The sequence below is a fragment of the Drosophila hydei genome, unplaced genomic scaffold (assembly GCF_003285905.1).
Source record: "Drosophila hydei strain 15085-1641.00,03,60 unplaced genomic scaffold, DhydRS2 tig00008122-arrow-pilon, whole genome shotgun sequence".
Classification (NCBI taxonomy): Eukaryota; Metazoa; Arthropoda; class Insecta; order Diptera; family Drosophilidae; genus Drosophila; species Drosophila hydei.
Genome location: NW_022045833.1, coordinates 267,193 through 286,081, shown reverse-complemented (window position 1 = coordinate 286,081; position 18,889 = coordinate 267,193). Strand labels below are relative to the sequence as shown.

The window sequence follows — 18,889 nt, the reverse complement described above, 5'->3', positions numbered from 1 at the left end:
GCATAAGAGAACAGGCAAAAACAAAGGCAGCGCTTAAAAGAGGAGAGATTGAAATGTCCCTTATTTAGCTTCCTTTTCGTCGCTATGCACGTATTCATAATAGTGTAAATATAACGGAACTAAGCGCTGCGCTGTCTATCGTTTAATTTGGTTTTTGATTTTACAATGTTTACATGCACATAAACATCTGTATTAGCACATGTTCATAAACACGCCCACCTCTTATTTAAACATAACTTACCATTTAATTCGTTATTTATCGTTTTTATTTATTTTGCACTTAAGCCCTCTTTACTACACTTCTTCCTGAACTTTCTGCCAACGAACTGATTTCGCTTTAGCTATGCGGCGAATTTCATATTGTTGCGTATTTAACCCAGTCGGAATGTCAAATTCAATATTTAACTGGCAAATCAGTACAAACTCAGTTTTTTTAGCATATCAATAACAACTACTGGAGTCTTGCTGTTAGATATGCTTGGAACTAACTGTACAAGTGGAACTATGCAAAAGCGAATAGAAAAGATGGAATACTTCGTGAGTGCAACAACTTAAGGGGTATATTAGCTGTAAGAAGTAATTATGTGGAAAACAATTTGAATAGGAAAAAACTGTAAGTTGAAACCACATTCTCAGCATTTGGTTCAAGTGCCAAGATCCGCAGCTCAATATCATTTCCGATGAAAAAAGGCGGCGCTCTAAGGATTAAGAATGTTAAAGAACGATGCTTATTATGAGAAAAACTCCCGCTGCGAAATGTAATCATTTCTTCAAATCTAAAAATTGTAGTAGTATGGTCATTTTCATAAGGATGTGTAAGAGGTTCCGAATAAATTATGGTATAGTGAAAGGAAATAGGAATACGACTTATAGCGGATACAGACTTCGAATAAGAATTCATTGTAGATACAGTGCTCAAGGTCCTTATATTGATTTTAAATAATTAAGTCTTAATTATTTCCACATATATGTAAAATGTTCCTTTATTGTTTATGTAATTTTAAATGCTATATATGTATATATATTTATATTATGTATGGTAAGTAGATTTATGTCAGTTTTTGTCACTTTTTTTTTGAAAAATTTCGTTTACATATGGCATACTATGCACTAAAAATTAATGTTGATTTTAGTTTTCGATTTCGTTTTTTCTCTTTTTTATCTTAAAATTCGTTTACGCTATGACTTTAAAATACTCGTATGTACGTAGTTAATAACTAGTTGCTAATTATGTTTAAAAACTCAAATACCCAACGAGAGTTCATTATGCTACGGAAGGGTATATCAACTCAAGCTAGTTGGCTCTCAATAATATAATATATGAGTTATATGTGGGCATATGGCATGGGGACGTATAAATATGTTGTTTAGTGTAATGTAGTGTAGTGTAGTGTATAATGAGGCTATATGTATTTACATGCATGAGCACCGAACTAGGGATATATGTTTGTATGTATGTATGTAGGGTGCACGCAAGGAAGTTTTATGTGTCTCTCTATATGCTAAAGCATTCTTTTGATTTTTTCTTTTTCTTTCTTTTCGTTTAAGTTTGATACATGCGCGATCTATGTGCTATATGCTATTCCTATTAATTTTAATATTATGATTATTTATTTGTTTTTATTTATTTTTAAATAATTCATTTCGTTGAATTTAGTCCAAATTGTTATATTAATCAATTCAGCCCGTTTTTTGGAGTTACTTAAAAAACCCAAACACGATTCGATTTTTTTTGAGAAGTGTGCGACCTCCTCTGCGTTTCACTGGGGCTTATATATTTTAATTTTTTTCTGGGATGATGATATATTTTGCATTTCTAATGTCGTACGTGCCTAAGTTCTAAATTATGCTATATTTTTCTGTTTTTTATTTTCTTTTTGTTTTTGTGGGCGTGTGCGGTTTTTCGTTGCTTGAAAAAAAGTGAAAAACAAAAACATAAAAAATTAATATTATTAAAATACTTTTAATGGGATTATATATATCACAGGTACATTTTAGACTTTTTCAAATGCAAGCTTGTAAAAATGTATGTACGTTATGGGAAGAGAGTGAAAGAGGGCTTCCCCACCCACAAATTAGGTGAAGAGTGCACAAATAGGCAAAGGATCGGGCAGTAGTTTTATGTGTTTTAGAGTCTCGCTGAAAGTGTATGTGCGTTTGTTCGTTAAAGAGAGCGTATGGCTGACTGTTCGTTAAATTGAGTGGAGTGTTCGTTAAGGAGAGTGTGCAAGGAATAGAGAGAGTGTGTGTATGTTTGTGTGGAAGAGTTTTAATTTGTGACAGAGTTTGATTGTGAGCGTGAAAAGGACGGGGGATAGCGGGTCATAAATTAGTCTTCGATGGCACCGAAGTATTGGCTTTACCTATTTCTTTATATATAAGCTATAATTAGAAGTTTTTTTAATTAGAGTTAAAGGTTTACTAAGCGCTAGTTCAAGTCGTTATTTATGAAGTATTACTGTTTTTTTTTTTTTAGTTTTCTGTTTTATAGAAAAGCACTAACCATTAAACATTGCAACTGCCATTGTTCACATTATTTTCGATCGAAACTTCCTCTTCCCTATGTAGTATATCGTATAGTAGGTATGTAAATGCAAATTCAGGGAACATAGTTGATAAATGCTCGATTGTGATCGTAGATATGAAAGAGTTTTTGTTTTCTTTTTCTTTTGTATGAGTAAAACGTTTTTTGTTTTTGTTTTTATCAAGCCTATATGACTAGGGGGCCAGCCAACTCTAACTGTAAACATTATTTAATATCTAACTAATGTCTGGATTTACCAAAAGTTTTTTTATGCTATGGCCTGACAGTTCTCTAACTCTTGTTTTTTTTTTGTTTTGTGTTGAGTACGTATTTTGTGTTTTTAGCAATTTATCAAGTTATTGTTTTCTGAAGCATTTTATACAGCTTTCAATTTCTTAAGTACATTTTCATCTTTTTGAGTTGTCTCTTTCGCTCTACGCTGACTTCTATTTGTTTGTTTATATAACTAAGTTTAAGATCATAGTTCGAGCTCTGCACCTTGATTGTTGTTTTTAGTTGTTCTGCATTCGTTTTGTGAGTGTGTACGTATTCGGTTGTCGTAGGATTTTTCCTTGTTTGCGTATTTTATATATGTATATATAGCACAGTTCTAGGTATATAAGACGCTATATAGTATTGTGTGCTAGGTTCGATATGAATGAAAAATGATGGACTAGATGCTAATTTTTGTTCCTTAATGCGTTTGCAAGATCCAATGGGTTAATTCCCGTTCCAATGTGCTGATTGGCTTAAGTATTTTTAGCAGTCATGAGGCGCTGTGGCGGTCCCATGGGATCGCCAGCCTCGGCGTACAGGCAGGAGCCCTCGCTGCATGAGCAGGTGTCGCCCCCCCTGGAGCTGTTGCAGCAGTCGCTCGTATAGTTCCGCTGAAGCTCATAGCCGGATGATAACATATTCTCATTCTCACTCTCCGCGCAGGAGTTCTGCTGATGCTGCAGCTGCTGCTGCTGGGCATGCTGTGCCGCTCGTCGTCGCTGAGCGGAGCGTTTGCTGCTGCTGTGCTCAGCGCTGCTGTCGGAATGGAGCGGCTGCTGGTGTCGCTCGTTATGGCCATGCGAGGCGCGCGAGTTGTCCGAGCATTCGGAAGAGCATTGATAGATTTGATGACTGGATGCAGCCGCTGGCATTTGATTTCCATGTGGCGCATGCACTGGCTGATACCAGCCCTCCACAGGCTGCTGCAGCGGCAATGGCGGCGGCGGCTGCATGGGCGAGGCCAATGCATCACAGCTGTTGCAAGCTCTGTTGTTGCTGCCACAACGCGTCGCCTGATATTCGCTCACTGCGTGCCGCTGTGTGGGATAGTGGATATGTATGTTGCGGGAGGCCATGTCACCGCCGGCGCCGGTAGTCGCAAAATAGGGCGGCAATGGCGGCGGATGTTGGCTGGTGGGCGTGATCTGATAGCGATTCTGTGTGCCGCCTCCAGTGCTCAGCGGATTGCTATAAAGATTTTCCTGTGGACAGCCAGCGGCGCACTGTGGCGAAACACCCCAAGCGGAAAAGCCACCTGACGAGCTGCTGTGTATGGAGGCATTTAAAACGCTGGCAAAATGAATATATCGATATAATGGAGATCTAATTGTCTCGATTGTTACGCAACTCACCTTTGATTGGTAGAAATGCCAGAGCCGGCACTCTTGGAACTCTTACGCGAAGATTCCGGCGAGCCCTGCGCATAGCCATAATTGGAGGACAATGGTGGCGGATGCTCCGGTGGTGGTGGCAAAAACTCGGACCAATTAATTGTTTCTGTTGGATATTGCAAATAGTTTGATTTGTTGCCAGCTGCAGCCGCAGCAGCAGCCGCAGCAGCCGTTGCGCCTTGTGCTGTAAATGCATCCGAGTATGGCGAATGTGTGCCCGAATCCTTGTCAGCACTCAGCGAGGTGGCCTTGGTGCACGTTTCACTGGATGAGGTGCCAATGATCATGGTCGTGGCATAGGGTGTGGGATTATCGGGACTCTAAGATGGGAAGAGATAAGAAGCAAGCAGATTAGCTAAACTCATTGTTGTTGCAACTACTCGAACGCACCTTGCGACAGTTGTAGAAGGTTGTCAGATTGCGTGTGTCCACTTCAGCATAGTCGGTGCCACCATCAGAGTTATTATAGTTGGACTGACTGCTGTTGACATGCGACAGTAACTTTGATTCACTCAGACCTGAGTCCTTGTCTGTGTCGGTTGTGCGCCAGCCGCGATCTATCCACAGGCTCTCCTTGCTGTTGATGTTCAAAGCAGTTATCTCATTGGCGCTCACCACTGAAGAGGACAGAGTAGAAGCAGAATTAGCACACAGACAGATTCAAATAAGCCTCCCACTTACCGCCCAGGTGGCCCAGCTCTTTGGTCATTTGATGCCGACGCCTAAAGTAGATCATGACCGTTGCTGTGGAGATGACAACAATCAGTAAGATTATGATGACCAGCACCATGACCCAAGTGCCATGCGGTATGACTGTCGTTTTGCGATGTGTCGTCGGATTAGCATTATTTGGTTCTGTGTTCACCATGTCATTGGTGTGGTATGTGAAATCATTGCCAGACTCATGACGGCCATCGTGCGTGCCACTGGGATGGGCACGCGGCGGATGCACATGATAGGTAGGGTCCATATACAAGGATTTCTAAAAGGAAATGACAACTTATAGCAGCTGTAACATAACAATCAAATCAATTGGCACTTACAGGCTTGGAGTAGGGTCCATCGCCTGCTTTGGTAAAAGCATTTAACCGCACGCTATAGACAGCCGTTGTGGTTAGATTATTAAGCAGCACAGATGTTGTAGTTGCATTGAGCGTCATATTGGCCAACACTTTCATTGTGTTGCCAGCGCTGACTTCGATCTTGTAGCCATACAAATTGCCATTGTGATGTTGAGCTGGCGGCGGCGTCCAGCGCACCCAACCAGCAGTTAAATTATACATGCCAATTTGTATATTATCCGGCGGTGCGGAGGGCACTAAAACAGGACAGTTTAAATGAATATATACAAGATATATGACTATATCTTCAGTCTTACCATCCTCATAGGTTGTGACTAATTTCGAATTGCTGGGCTGTCCCTCGATGGTCTCGTAGAAGGGCGTCAAAAAGAATTCGTATTTCGTATATTTGCGTAAATTGGCAATCACATAAGATTCAGCGGCAGCATCCAGTACTGTGACCATAGCATATTGGTTCGAATGGGTGCTGGCATCGCGATAGCGTATATGCAGACCCTAGTCGATAAATGAACATTTCAATCAGTTTAGTTCACGTCCGACATTTGATTGCAGGCTGTAACTTACCTCCACAAATTTCTCATTAGTGCTTACGTGCAGCATCCAATCCAAGCGTACGGCGCTCGCATTTACAGCTGAGGCATCAATAAGCTCCACGACCTGCACATGCATATTAATTATAGACATTTGTATATATAGTTTAGACATGCACTCTAACCTTGCCCGTTAGCAGCGTACGCGCTGCGGAAAGCTCATTGGATGGCGCCACATCAAAGTCCTCGCCCAATGTTTTAATGGCGTTCGACAGGCCTGAAGGCACAGACACGCCCTGCGTATTTTCCGCGCGCACCAAAAACACATACGACGTGGCCGAGGTCAGGTCAGAGATCTGTTGAATAAGTAAACAAGATGTTAGCTAAAGTAATTGCATGTTACAGAGGGCGAGATATGTTAATACTAACCGTCACTTGGGTGTCTGCAATACGATGAGCAGCTACAATCCAACCTGTCTGCAAATCTGGACTAAAATATTCCACAGCATAGCTGGAAGTAATAAATGAATATTTGTTTAATATATGAGCATGAAAACTTCAATGTTTCTATGTCATTCACTAAGTATAAAAACCTTTTTATATTTATTTATCTAACAATAACTTACCCTATGATTGGACCAACAGCGCCTGGTTTCTCTTGGCTCTTGGCCCATCTCAGCGAGATGCTCGTGCGTGTCACATTAATGACTTTGGGTGTGCCGGGTGGGGCGGGATAAGTACTGGGATCCGCAACACGATGCAGCGTGGCAGAGCCGCTCTTCTCCACCTATAAGTAAAATCGGTACAAGATTAGATAATCAAATAAGCACTTACATTGACCTGTAGACTTACTCTTAGAGCAGCAGACCAGCTGGATTCGCCGCGTTCCGAGGAGGCGGTGCATGTATACACGCCAGAATCGCTCAGCTGCAGATCTGTAATAGTGAGAGAATAAGTTAATGAATCTATTGTAGGTAACTCTTTGCGCCGTACCATCTATACGTAGGGAGCTGCCTTGAACGATGCTGTGACGATTGCTTGTCTGCACCGCATAGCCATCGTGGAACCATTTGACGCGTGGTGTCGGGTTGCCCGTGGCGCGACATGGCATTGTGGCTACCGAGCCCTTGGAAAGTGTTTGATTCGCGGGTCCAATTTGTATGATGGGTGGCGGGCGTTCATCGACCGTGCTCACTTGCAAATAGACGCGCACCGTGGATGAGTCAACGATACTGAAAGCGGAGCAGACATAGAAGCCCTCGTCATCCTGCTGCACATCGTTAATCTGCAGCGTGCCATCGGCTGAGATGTGCTGCCGTCCATGCGAGCTGTTTGGAAACATGAGCGTAGACACGCCCTCCTTGGTCCAGAATACAGATGGTGGCGGATTGCCTGTGGCCACGCAAGGCAGCTGCACATGGCCATTGAGGCCGATTTTCTTATTGGTCGGCTTCTTGGAGAAATTTGGCGGAGCTGTGAAAAAAAAATTAGCCAATTAGCTTAGGCGCAAGATTAAACCTTTGATGAAGCGGTGTACCGTGTACGGTAAGCGTGGCTCGAGCGCTGATCTGGCCCACATTGTTGTGCGCCTCACAGACATAGGTGCCTTCGTCGTTGGGCGTTATGTTGCTCAACTCGAGACTCGTCTCGTCGTGTAAGATGCGCGCTCGAGAGACCGGTATGTTGCCTTCCTCCTTCTTCCACAGCACCTTGGGCGGTGGATCACCGCCTACAGAACAGTGAAACGTCGCTGTTTGGCCATAGACCAGAGTCAAATCTTTGGGCTGCTTCATGAAGTATGGCTTAATCTGTACAATCAACTTGGCATTGCTGGATTCGCGTGAGCCCAACAGATTTTGGGCAATGCACTTGTAATTGCCCTCATCGATGGGCTCCACGTTGCTGATCAGCAAATTTCCACCATCCACGATGCGAACGCGTGAGCTGGTGCTAAAAGGCTTCGAATTCAAGTCATCCAGCGGAACGTCATTCTGAAAACAAGAAACACAAATAAAAACTGGGACACGTATTGCTTCAGATTTGCTTTTAACTTGCCTTCATCCAGATAATGGTCGGCTCTGGTATGCCTTTGGGCGGCCCACATTCAAGCAGCGCCGTCTCGCCTTTGGCCACGCGCGTATCTTTGGGCTCCACGCGAAAATCGTCGCGCAATACTGCAAGAAAGAAACAAGGTGTCAAACAATTCGGCGAGTGTGGGTTAACAAGTTGGTGGTGGTTGTATAGCCTACCAGCTATTTGAAGCGAGGCATGTCGACTGACGGCTTTGCCCACGTGGTTTTTGGCCACACACCAGTACTCGCCGCCGTCCTGCTCCTTCTTGCTCTGCATGGTGCGATAGAAAAATAGAGCGCCGTCTTTAAAAAGTACACGATGCGATTTCTTTTCAATCGTATTGACCGGTTCGCCATCCTATTTGGGAGTAAATATATATATATATTATATAGAGTATATTTCTATTGGAGTAGTTAACATACCTTATACCACTCAATGGTGGGCTCCGGCTTGCCCTCCACCTTACAATTGAGCGTTGCGGGCTCATTCTTCTTAACGACCAAATCTGTGGGATGCTCAATAATGCGTGGCGATTGATATTGAGCTGTGAAGAGAACAAATATATATTGGAATATGTCAAGATGATTGGGGCATGTGGCTTAAATGGCTTTACCTTTAGCTGCGGGCAGCGCTAGGGCCAGCAGCAGCAGCAGCAGCAGCAGTTGATGCAGTGGTTGCTGCCTGGGCATGTTGTTTATGTTTGATGCTGAATGATAGTAGTTAGTGCTCCAGATGTAACGATGTCGATGTCGATGCGATGTATATATATACATATGCATATGTATATTACATATATATAGATGTTGCGCAGTTGTGAGTTGTGGCATTCATTTTTTATATATTATTTTATCGTTGCTAATGGCATGAAAAATGGCAAAGAATGCGACAGCTGTTAGTTAAGAGGAAGCACAATAAACATACAAATACTGGTAATATACAGTATGTCATAAAAGTATGTTTACTAGCAATAAAAGGTGTTGCATTCAAAATTAATTTACCTAAATTTGTGAATTTATTATTAATTTGTAAATATTTTTATTTCATTTTTAAATACTTTTATATATGTGTATATGTGTATATAAGTCTGCCCACTTTTACAACATACTGTATGCATCTAAGTGCTGTATATGTGGGCGTGAGAGAGGCGTGTCGGCATTTGCATATAAAGTATTTGACAATTACAAACCTCTTTTCTATTTCCTCGTTCTATCTTGTCCACTTCACTTTTTATCTTCGAATTTGTTAAATATTATTCGATGCCTGCTCCAGTTAGATTTCCATGCAGGCAGCTCGAGGCGCCCAAAATCGAAGACGACGTCGACGTCGACAATGACGACATATGCATATATAGATAAGCAATGCAGAGCACTCAGCGCGCAACACCAATAAAATTATATATACTTATTTGTGTCTATGCTTTCCCATTAATTTGGTTGAGTTCTTTTCTTTTTTATTTCTGTATTTATCTCTCTTTATGTTTATCTCGCCAGCGCCTACGGCGACGGCGTGGCCCAAAAACTCGAAGAAAAAGACAAATTTACAATCCAAATGCAGCGAGGCGAAGTTTTGATTTTGATTGCTTTTTCGTTTTTATTAAGAGTTTCTCACACTTTCTTTTCACTTAGTTCGAATTATATCGTATCGTATTTATTTTCGATGTTATTTTTATTATTAATCACAAAACAAAAACTTTAAATCGTAACTAAAACGATTTAGCGTTGGGTCTTCTCTTTCTCTCTCGCTCACTTTGTCCTTTTTAGCTTGTTGTTTTTGTCTTTTAGTCGTTTGCGTTTTTGGGGTTGTTTCTCTTTCTCAGCCTCATTTCCGCATTTTCCGAATGAAATTTCTTTTTGGTAATTTTACAAGAACAAGAACATGCTCCTGCTGTTTCAGCCGTTCGTCAGTTCACCATTCACCGTTCCCGTTGCTATTGCCGTTCCAACTGCCAGGCCAGCCTTCTTGCTTGCCTGCCTGCCTGCTGGCTTGTTGTTGTATCTATAACAGTGCGTAGCGTACGTACAAATATATACACATACACATTCATGCACTCTCTTACACGCACACGCACACACACATGCACGTACACTTTGGTTTCGGTAGATACACAGATGTAAGAAAACACATCCGATTTTTACACCCGAAATGCGGGTTTGTTTTTGATGTTTATTCACTTGTCCATTGCATTTAATTTGTGCGCTGCATTAAACAGCAGCTGCAATTAACTTTTATTAATTAAACTCGCACTATTCTGTGTTTAATTCAATTTTTGTGTAAGCAAGTACTGGACGTGGGTTGTGTCTGTGGAAAACTGCGGAACAATGTGAATGTGAAACAAAAGAAAACAAAAAATACCATAAAAATAATATTTAACATCTGGCAACATTATTGGTGTTGCCGTAATGATAGGTTTGGCGCCATAAACTAAATATCACACACATTTGAAATATGTTAAATTATAATAGCAGCCACTTATTTCATAAATGATTTCAGTGCATTAGAATTTAGAAGTCCTTTACTAAAAACGGATTGATTCCAACTGCGCACTGCTTGTTATAAGAATTTTTGACTATCTGGCAGCACTGCAAGTGAACTGAGGCGCAAAAACTCAAATTTTCGTCATTACTTAAAATTTATATTTGTTTTTTTTATAAATTGGCTTAGGAGGACTTTAGTGTATTCAAACCTGGTCAAACAGGAGCTCAAATATTTTGATTGGTAACTCCAATGTCTTGCTCGTCAGAAAATAACCTACATATCAGCTTATCAGAATCCTTAGAGTTATTTAGCTCGACGCAGTAATGCAAACCATTATTATCCCATCGGACTGAATACCTGGCAATTATTATACTTGACACTGCCGATGTGGCACGGCTTAAGATCGCAGCATCGCTTGAGCGGCATACTTAAGTAATCGGGAACACTGCACGGGTATCCGCTGATGCCATGCTTTAAGCTGCAAGTTAACTTAACCCAGTTCATGTCGATCTTGTGCTGTCGCGATATTAACGCCTTGCGTACATCAGCCAGCTGGCAGCCGGATTTCGCTAGCTCCGTGTACAGCTTCCGGTAGCTGTTTGGCAAATGAGCATGGGTATAGAATACGGCATTATTTCCAGATAGCTTATTGCCAAACGCCTGCGTTGGGCAACGGATTAGCGAAAAGCCCTTGCTAATATTACGATATCGTTGCATTGCTTGAGTTTTAATGTTAACTGCCTCCAAAACTTAATTTTCTGTTGTCTTAAATTCTTATTGCAATGATTTATTTTTGTTATTTTTGTTCAGTTATATAAATATTTTATAAATGCCTCCTAAGCTCTAAGCTAGCCAACTGAGGCCTGCCTCTGAGTAGGTTTCGGGAACGAATGAGATTTGAAATGCCTGCCTCACAGCTAGCCAAATGTGTTCCAGCTGTACGTGGGGGTGGACGTCGGCTGGTTGCCACTGCGCTTTTCACCTGCTTCGGCTGCAAACGCAGCTGTGTGACGCGGTCCACGGACATGCTCTTAGGTCGACGCGATAGATAATCGTGTATGTGGCTATTGGAGCCGTTGCTAATGTTCAGATCGATCAGATAGTCCTGCAGCTCTGCCTTAAGTTTTGCATTTTCCGCCTCCAAATTGCGTTTCTGCTGCTTGAGGCAAGCGACATCGACGGAGACATTGTTAACGCGTCGCCAAAAGGTTTCCATTTGTGGCAACGCGGCAACTTCCTCCTGCAAAGCAAATCTCAATGTACTCCGAGCACCTCTCTCTTGCCTGCTTACCTTGAGTGGATCATTGGCCGTTGGAGCGTCATCCTCGCCAGGCGTTTGCAGCTCGCGTATCTCAATTATCTCTTTTGAGAGTTGAGGCAGCAGAAACAGTTTCTCTCGCTGCGTTTCCATTTTGCCGCAAATGCGCGACAGCTGAGACAAGGTTTCGCATTTGCTTAGATGTGCCTTGAGTGTCTGTGGTAGATATAAAGCAGAAATTTGTTGATCATCTTTGGGGCTAACAATATTTCTTTCTCCCTGTCTCTGTCGTGAGTTACAGTATCCAACTATTCGCTCACACTCTCCTCTCACCCATTCGACTCATTCTTTCTTCTTATTCTCTCGACTCACTCTCTCCTCTTACTTCCTTTTTCGCTCTTTCTTCCATTTTTTTCTGTCACTCCGTTACGCTCTCCTCTCTTTCTCTCTCTCTTTCTTCTTTTTGTCTGTCACTTCTCACTTTTCTACTCTCTCGCTTCTCTCCTCTTTCCCTTTCTTTACCTCTCTCTCTCTCTTCCTGCTTTCTGTCTATCACTCATTTACTTTTTGTATCTCTCTCTCGCTCTTTCTCTCTCCCTCTCTCCAATACCCACCTCTATAGCTTCATAACTCTCCACGGTCATTTGCTTGAATAGCTTGTGCTGCTGTTCCACTTCCTTTTCGACGCAGCTGCGCAGCTCTCGTAGGCGATCGGTGAGCTGCTGCTTGATGTTTTGCCTCTCGTGTAGCTGCGCCTGCTGCTTGATTTGCTGCTCCTCGGCGAGCAGGCGAAGATTGCCCAGTTGCTCAATCAGATGCTCAATCTCATAGCTTTGCTGGCTGATCTGTTGGGCGCTCTCCTCGTCGCGTTGCTTCAGATCCACATACTCGGAGTAGAAGCCTTCGATGTGCTTGCCATAGCCGGCTAGAACCGATTGATACTCCTGCCACAATGCCTCCAGCTTGCCCTCGCCCCGGCCCGTAATCTTTTCCAGCTTCAAGTGCATCTGAGATTTGATGGGAATCATGTCATATTTTGTGTATGGCCCCATTGTGTGTCAGTCAAGCGCTTCGTCCATTAGTTCGTCAGCTGTCAACAGTCGCTGGCTATAAATGTCGAATGCAGTGCCGAGCTCTTAACAAACAGTACTTGAGATGCGTCTGCTGCTGTTGCTTCTGCTCAGCTTTAGCTGTAGCATAAACTGCTTCAAGTGTCGCTCGCAGGATGGTGCCAGTGATGCGGAGCTGAAACGGATTGTGCGCAGTTGCATGCAACGCAGTGGCAGCAATAGCAACCAGGAGGACAATGATAGACGCTATGGCAATGGCCGATACAATTTTGAGAGTGATGATTATGGACAGGTGCAGGATCGAGGACAGGGTCAAGGCAGACAACAGCAGCAGCAGCAGCAGCAGTCCTATGGCAATAGCTGGCAGCGCAGCGTCAAGCAAACTGACAGCAACAAGAACAACAACAACAACAACAACAACACTGCTGAAATGGGCGGATGTGTGGCGCTGTGTTTCTTCGAGGAAATGAACATGGTAAGTGAGCTATTATACTAGCTGTACACAAAATACATACATACATATGTATGTACATGTAGTTGTAGTTGTTAAGCTTATCTTTTATTGTCCTCTCTCTTACGCACTCAACAAGCTGAGCGCCATAAGCATAGTGCGATCAAACAGATGGCCGTTCTATGTTTCATTTCAGTAGTTCCTCATGCTAAAATTTTTGTCCATACTCTCATTGCTCTCTCAAATACATGTATGTGTGTAACAAAGGCTAAAAATAGATATTCCTATATTTGCGGTCTTATTTTTTCCCTTTTGAGAGGGCAGACTTGCAATACTGTTTAACCGTTTGCCAAGCTCATATGCTGTTTTTATGACTCTATTTTGAAAGGGTATTAGAGCGTATGCGCTAAAGCAGAAATTCTTATATTTTTTTCCGCTTATTTCTTTTTGCCAGAAGAAGGGGTAAGGCAAAATTGTTAAGCGGCTTGTCAAGTTCATGTAACATTTTATTTTTCTCATGATTATTTTATGGAAGGGTATCATTGCGTTGACGACCTTTATAAATGTCTGAGCTTTATGCATGAGCTTGCACGCAAGCATAAGCCAGCTTGTGTGTGTATATATCACAGCTACCCAACGGTTTCTTTAATTTTAGGTGGATGGCAATGGTCAGCCGGATCGCCGCAAAGTCAGCTACTTGCTGACAAAGGATCTGCGCGATCGAGAGTTGCGCAACTTCTACATGGACACAGTGCAGCAATGCTTTCGCTACATAGAACACTCTCGCTACAGCAACAATAACAACAACAATAAGTGCAGCCAGTCGAGGGAGCTCATCAAGTGCATGTCAGAGTATGCAAAGGCGCAATGCGACGATTGGGAGGAACATGGAAATATGATATTCAACTAAAAACTCTGGACCGTTACTTACGCCGCTCTTCAGATCCTCAACACGATCCAGATAGATTTCATGATTGTCTTTAACTGTACGATCGGCGGTCTCCTCTAGCTGATAGAAAACGCACTCGAGTTGCTGTTGCTTCTCCGCCTGCAAGTCCTTATAGATAGACGCATCCTGTTTATATTCACGCAGCACCGCTTGCTTATCGTCCTCGTAGATGCGCCAGAAGAACTGCATGCGACTACGATGTATGCCTGGTGAAGGGGAAATATTATTATAAAAACTTGTGTAGATATAGACGCAGATATTAAAGATTTAGCTTACCGATTATCTGATCAATGTTCTCCATATGCGACTGCTGCAAATTGGCGTACATGTCCTCCGTGGAATTGATGTCGCCTATGAGGCGCTGTATGACCTGATCCTTGCGCTTGAGCGCCTGCTCGAAGAACTGCGCCACGTCGAGAATTTCACGGCGTAAGTCCTGAATTTTCACCTGTCGCAAAATGGAACGCCATTCCTGATTGATTTTGGCCATGTTCAGGCGACAAAAGGCATCCTCGCGCTTCAGCTTGTTCTGCAAGGGCAATACACAGCCATGAGTTGGCCAATGCTAGGGTATCTGTCGGTCATTACCTTCATGTAGAGCGCTATAAGCTGCATTTTGCGTCGCCTCGTCTCCTCCTCCACATCGGCGCGCATTTGCAAATATCTGGCGCGCTCCTCCTCGGACATTTTGGCCAGCTTATTGCCTTTGCCTTTGCCCTTTTTGCCCATCTTCAAGTGTTTCTATTAATTGCTATTAAACGAAAGCTGCTTATCAAATTTCAAAGGCCAGTTAGTTCAACTAATTGAGCGTACACGACTGACTAGAGGCCAGACTAAAAAGTCCAAAAAACAACTGGAGAATATAATAAAAACAAGCTGCTGCCATGGCGACCCTCGCGCCGCCCTCCCTCCGGCGCCGGTTGTCAAGGGGTTGGCCGACATTAATGCTCGGCATTTGAGCGTGCATTAAATTAACGATTCGTACATTTCAAAGCCCATTAAAGCTTTGACAATTGATACGGGCTATGACTGGGGCTGACGCTATAAATGGGGTCTGTCCGGGGGCCAGCTGCAGCTCAGTCGTCAGCATGTGGCGATTGCTATTCGTTTCGGCTCTGCTGCTGGTAAGTCGGAACGAAGCTTTATAGTCTATAGCTACTTTATTGCCACGCCCACACAGGTGTATACCGCACTGGGCATACGCGTGAATTGCCGTCACATGGAGCGCATACACGAGGATCACATACACTACTGCTGCAAGCATCCGGATGGTCACAATGACATCAGCGAGCTCTGCGCCCAGCAGACTAACTTCAAGCTGCCCTCGAAGACGGAGGAGGCCATGGAGGACAACACTGTGGACGCTGTCATGACCGGCAATTGCTGGGCCAAGTGTGTCTTCGATCACTATAAGTTCATAGTGAACGACACCCTGGACATGCTGGCTGTGAGGAGTCACTATAAGACCGTGCACCGATTGGATCCGGAGTACGAGACTGAAATGTTGGCGGCTTTTGAAGAATGCCACTCGAAATGTAAGTGCAAAGGACTTCAATTACATATATTTATAGAGACCCATGTATAGCTCTTCATGTTGCCAGCTGAGGAAGCAATGGCCATATTTCTATCGATGCCCATTGTGCGCGCCTTCAGCAGTGCCAACAGCTGTAAGCCCCTGTCGAGCGTCATCTTATCCTGCGTGATTCAGCGCTTCTTCCATAATTGTCCCAGAAGTCGTTGGTCCAACACCACGGAATGTGTCGAGACTTTGGCGTTCTCCAAGCGTTGCAAGGATGTCCTGACCACCATGTGAACGAGGGAAACTAAGTTCTATATGTATTATTGAAATATATGAACAGATCAGCATATATATAAAGCTGAAAGCTTGGTTTTGACTTGAGTTAAGTTGCAACAGCTTGCAGTGCGCTTAAGCTGGAAGTGCCTGACTAGGAGATACCCGGAACTCTTTGGGTAAGAGAAGCGCAGAAAGGCTAAGATAAGCTTACGAAGGTTTAGAAATATTCAAAGCGGATGAGAAGTGAAGAAGCTGAGAGTTAAAGATAAGCTAAATATGTATTCGAGTTGGTGTTTGGCTAGAAGATGTCCTGAAAGGACTTTCTGATACCTTGAAGTCTTAACCAAAAGAGATGTTCACAAAGTATTAGGAATATTCATAGTTAAAGATAAGCTAGATAATTAAAAGCAGCTTAGAGTGTGTTCTATTTGAAAGTGCTCGACTAAAAAATACCCTGTATACTTTGAAGGTAAGGATGTACCGACTAGCAGTCTCTCTAGCAGCTCAGAGCTAGGAGATACTCTGAGCTCTTTGGCCAAAAGGAGTTAAGTAAGCAGAGGAATTCTAAAAAGAAACAACTTCAGCTTGAACATAAAACTTATTTATATTAAAGATAATATTTGCACTAAAAAATCACATAAATATACATAGATTAAGTCATTTATTTATCATATATATTTCAAGTTCATGAAGCTGTTTACAATGTAGCCAAAGAATCGCGACAATTTTCACTGAAAGTCAATAGATTTTCGCACTCCTTGGTCTTGGCCCAACGATCCTTGGGGCAATTGTGAAAGAATTGACGTATGACACAGGCCATAATGACGCCCGATTTGGGAGGACAGAAGTGCTGGGACATCTGCACAAACACATGATTCGACATGAACTTGGCGGTATTCTCCTCAGCTAAAAGAATATTTTTATGAATGAAAGGATGAGTTTCCTTTGGGTTTGCTTACTTTTGCCGTGACAGTGATCGAAGGCGTTGATCATTTCATTCACATATTCCGGATCATGGCTGAACTTCTCTGTGAGATATTTCCTAACGGCATCCATGTCCAAGTTGTTGTCCTTCATGAGGTTCATTTTGTCGAAGACGCACTTGGCGAAACAGGTGCCCGATATGGCACGCGTTGCTGTCAGATCGACCAGGGACTGCTCCTTGTCACTCGGCACCTTGAAGCCCGTCTCCTTGGCGCAGTCACTAATGATCTCGTTGTGTCCGTCCGGGTGCTTGCAGCAGTAGTGTATGTGATCCTCATTCACAGCATCCGTTTTGTCGCAATCGATTTGTATGGCCCCGGCGCACTATAGCGAGAGTATCTTAGAGGCTATCTGAGACCGAATTGACGCCGCAACTTACCCAGACAAGATAGAAGAGTGCCAAGGTGGTTAGCAGAAACATTTTGTTGCTCGACTTGGCTTGATTCTATCGCTGAGGCCTTTATATAGTTGCCTCTCCAATTACCTCTCAAATGTCATCTCAAATGAGGCTTGAGATCGACCGACTAATAGACTTGTTTATGTTGCGAGCCATTACACAACTGGAGCTGCAATTGTTCGTTACATTTAATTAAGCATTAAATATTCGAAATGTTATAAATGCGCGTATCCAACTTAACTACCTTTCATAGAGCGTAACGATGCGCTGTCAAACTTGCCTCTCGCTGCTGCTGCTGCTGCTGCTGCTTGGACTGGTCCAGGCTCAGGAGGACTCTGAGGAGGAAGCTGTGGAGACGAGCCCAATTGATGACATTACGTCAGAGCAGTGTGACAAGAAGGTTAGCAGCCATATCTTAACCAAGTCTAGTTAACAACAAACTCAATAGATCAATTCAAATCGCAGCGCAAAGGCTGCTGCTCCGAAATGTATCTGGGCGATGAGGAGACGCTGATGAAGTGCTTTTCCATACACTCCGATCGACTGCCAGCCGATGGTGACATGGATATGGCCAAGTCGCTCAAGTTTCTATCGGTTCGTATATAGAAATATTGTATATATAATAATCTAATAATATAATGCAGTTCTGAACCTATTGAAACTGGGTTATATAACTGACTTAACTGTTTCGCTAGGCAACGAGTCGAGTCTAGCTAAGTTTGATCATCTTTCTCTGCGTACGTCATTTGGCTGTCCGTCTAACCTGTCACGCCTGTCCGTATCCTTGTCTGTCTGCCTGTCCTTGCTGTCTCCGTCTGTCATTTGGCTACCTTTTGCCTATACTTTTAACAGGCTGCTCAGTCTTAGTCTCTTGGCATGCCTTATCCTATGTGTCTCTGTGTGTCTGTTCGTCCGTCTGTCTGTCCGTCCGTCTGTCTGTCCGTCCGTCTGTCTGTCTGTCCGTCCGTCTGTCTGTCCGTCCGTCTGTCTATGTCCTTTTGTATGCACACAGCTTAAAGACTTAAGATCTCAAAGATAAGGACTGCGCAAAGATTAGCTCTGCTTCTAGGTGGTTCGTTGGGTTCAGGGCATACGCTAGTCGGGCATACCCGACCGTAGCACACTTAATTATATTCCTGCTGCCTTGCAGTGCTTTGTCGAGTGCTTGTACAAGCAGCGCAAGTATATAGGCAAGAGCGATACGATCAATATGAAGATGGTGAAGCTCGACGCGGAGACTCTCTACGCGGATCGGCCCAAGGAGCAGGCGTATCATATCAAGATGTTTGACTACTGTCGCAAGGATGGTGAGCTGCTTGCGATGCTAACTAACTGGTTGCTGTATTCAACATATATCTTGGCTGCTGTTTAGCTATGAATGTGTACGGGCTGCTGAAGGCCAGTCCGGGCGCCAAGGCCATGCTGAAGAACGCCTGTCGACCCTTCCTGCTGATGGTGTACATATGTCAGACGGAGTATCACAAGAAGCACGAGTGCCCCTACTTTCGGTGGGAGGGCACCGAGAAGGCGGAGACCAAACAGCCGTGTCGAGATGCGAAGGCCAAGTGCTACGAGCTGGACGGGATTACAGCGCCCCAAGAGCATTAGCTTTACTATTCATAAAATCGAACACA

The 18,889-nt window shown here is 43.4% G+C and overlaps 6 protein-coding genes across 8 annotated transcripts; 3 read left to right on the top strand and 3 right to left on the bottom strand.

The window, feature by feature from the left end:
* Positions 1 to 1,944: 1,944 nt before the first annotated feature.
* Positions 1,945 to 10,406, bottom strand: LOC111600615 (protein sax-3). 3 transcript variants are annotated; one of them, XM_023316813.2, is made up of 18 exons: positions 9,063 to 10,406; positions 8,490 to 8,731; positions 8,299 to 8,420; positions 8,053 to 8,233; positions 7,859 to 7,977; positions 7,341 to 7,794; positions 6,797 to 7,276; positions 6,656 to 6,738; positions 6,430 to 6,590; positions 6,233 to 6,314; positions 5,989 to 6,159; positions 5,838 to 5,930; positions 5,570 to 5,768; positions 5,235 to 5,509; positions 4,873 to 5,173; positions 4,582 to 4,808; positions 4,153 to 4,511; positions 1,945 to 4,090 (listed from the first exon to the last, which is right to left on the bottom strand). In XM_023316813.2, exons 2-18 carry the CDS (start codon positions 8,701 to 8,703, stop codon positions 3,274 to 3,276), a joined length of 4,338 nt encoding a protein of 1,445 aa, XP_023172581.2. In that variant the 5' UTR covers positions 8,704 to 8,731; positions 9,063 to 10,406; the 3' UTR covers positions 1,945 to 3,273. The 3 variants fall into 3 exon arrangements, with proteins under 3 accessions (XP_023172581.2, XP_023172582.2, XP_023172583.2); XM_023316814.2 differs by having other exon boundaries at positions 1,945 to 4,066; XM_023316815.2 differs by having other exon boundaries at positions 1,945 to 4,063.
* A 766-nt stretch (positions 10,407 to 11,172) lies between these two features.
* Positions 11,173 to 14,808, bottom strand: LOC111599983 (dynein regulatory complex subunit 2). The gene is made up of 6 exons (XM_030225168.1): positions 14,668 to 14,808; positions 14,356 to 14,608; positions 14,062 to 14,285; positions 12,224 to 12,616; positions 11,643 to 11,825; positions 11,173 to 11,591 (listed from the first exon to the last, which is right to left on the bottom strand). Exons 1-6 carry the CDS (start codon positions 14,806 to 14,808, stop codon positions 11,175 to 11,177), a joined length of 1,611 nt encoding a protein of 536 aa, XP_030081028.1. The 3' UTR covers positions 11,173 to 11,174.
* LOC111599982 (odorant-binding protein 59a) lies at positions 12,765 to 14,144 on the top strand. Its single transcript, XM_023315877.2, has 2 exons — positions 12,765 to 13,154; positions 13,786 to 14,144. Exons 1-2 carry the CDS (start codon positions 12,765 to 12,767, stop codon positions 14,038 to 14,040), a joined length of 645 nt encoding a protein of 214 aa, XP_023171645.2. The 3' UTR covers positions 14,041 to 14,144.
* A 296-nt stretch (positions 14,809 to 15,104) lies between the features above and the next one.
* LOC111599980 lies at positions 15,105 to 15,892 on the top strand. The gene is made up of 3 exons (XM_023315875.2): positions 15,105 to 15,203; positions 15,260 to 15,614; positions 15,681 to 15,892. The coding sequence occupies exons 1-3, from the start codon at positions 15,105 to 15,107 to the stop codon at positions 15,890 to 15,892; spliced, it is 666 nt and encodes a 221-aa protein (XP_023171643.2).
* A 679-nt stretch (positions 15,893 to 16,571) lies between these two features.
* Positions 16,572 to 17,279, bottom strand: LOC111599981. The gene is made up of 3 exons (XM_023315876.2): positions 17,238 to 17,279; positions 16,834 to 17,182; positions 16,572 to 16,780 (listed from the first exon to the last, which is right to left on the bottom strand). The coding sequence occupies exons 1-3, from the start codon at positions 17,277 to 17,279 to the stop codon at positions 16,572 to 16,574; spliced, it is 600 nt and encodes a 199-aa protein (XP_023171644.2).
* Positions 17,280 to 17,517: 238 nt separating this feature from the next.
* Positions 17,518 to 18,863, top strand: LOC111600156. Its single transcript, XM_030225078.1, has 4 exons — positions 17,518 to 17,655; positions 17,721 to 17,849; positions 18,406 to 18,562; positions 18,628 to 18,863. Exons 1-4 carry the CDS (start codon positions 17,518 to 17,520, stop codon positions 18,861 to 18,863), a joined length of 660 nt encoding a protein of 219 aa, XP_030080938.1.
* Positions 18,864 to 18,889: the final 26 nt, after the last annotated feature.

Bases quoted from the DNA above. Each gene is read 5' to 3' on its own strand.
- LOC111599982 (XM_023315877.2), top strand. From the start codon at position 12,765: ATGCGTCTGCTGCTGTTGCTTCTGCTCAGCTTTAGCTGTAGCATAAAC. The intron at 13,155-13,785 runs GTAAGTGAGCTA...CTTTAATTTTAG, and splicing joins TCTTCGAGGAAATGAACATG to GTGGATGGCAATGGTCAGCC.
- LOC111599983 (XM_030225168.1), bottom strand. From the start codon at position 14,808: ATGGGCAAAAAGGGCAAAGGCAAAGGCAATAAGCTGGCCAAAATGTCC. The intron at 14,286-14,355 runs GTAAGCTAAATC...CCCCTTCACCAG, and splicing joins GAACATTGATCAGATAATCG to GCATACATCGTAGTCGCATG. The intron at 12,617-14,061 runs GTAAGTAACGGT...ATCAAATCTCAG, and splicing joins TTGAGGATCTGAAGAGCGGC to ATGCACTTGAAGCTGGAAAA.
- LOC111599981 (XM_023315876.2), bottom strand. From the start codon at position 17,279: ATGTTTCTGCTAACCACCTTGGCACTCTTCTATCTTGTCTGG. The intron at 17,183-17,237 runs GTAAGTTGCGGC...CTCTCGCTATAG, and splicing joins CACTCTTCTATCTTGTCTGG to TGCGCCGGGGCCATACAAAT. The intron at 16,781-16,833 runs GTAAGCAAACCC...ATATTCTTTTAG, and splicing joins CGATCACTGTCACGGCAAAA to CTGAGGAGAATACCGCCAAG.
- LOC111600615 (XM_023316813.2), bottom strand. From the start codon at position 8,703: ATGCCACAACTCACAACTGCGCAACATCTATATATATGTAATATACAT. The intron at 5,174-5,234 runs GTAAGTGCCAAT...ATTTCCTTTTAG, and splicing joins ATGGACCCTACTCCAAGCCT to AAATCCTTGTATATGGACCC. The intron at 4,091-4,152 runs GTGAGTTGCGTA...TCATTTTGCCAG, and splicing joins GGCATTTCTACCAATCAAAG to CGTTTTAAATGCCTCCATAC.
- LOC111599980 (XM_023315875.2), top strand. From the start codon at position 15,105: ATGACTGGGGCTGACGCTATAAATGGGGTCTGTCCGGGGGCCAGCTGC. The intron at 15,204-15,259 runs GTAAGTCGGAAC...ACGCCCACACAG, and splicing joins TCGTTTCGGCTCTGCTGCTG to GTGTATACCGCACTGGGCAT. The intron at 15,615-15,680 runs GTAAGTGCAAAG...TCATGTTGCCAG, and splicing joins TGAAGAATGCCACTCGAAAT to CTGAGGAAGCAATGGCCATA.
- LOC111600156 (XM_030225078.1), top strand. From the start codon at position 17,518: ATGCGCTGTCAAACTTGCCTCTCGCTGCTGCTGCTGCTGCTGCTGCTT. The intron at 17,850-18,405 runs GTTCGTATATAG...GCTGCCTTGCAG, and splicing joins AGTCGCTCAAGTTTCTATCG to TGCTTTGTCGAGTGCTTGTA. The intron at 18,563-18,627 runs GTGAGCTGCTTG...GCTGCTGTTTAG, and splicing joins TGACTACTGTCGCAAGGATG to CTATGAATGTGTACGGGCTG.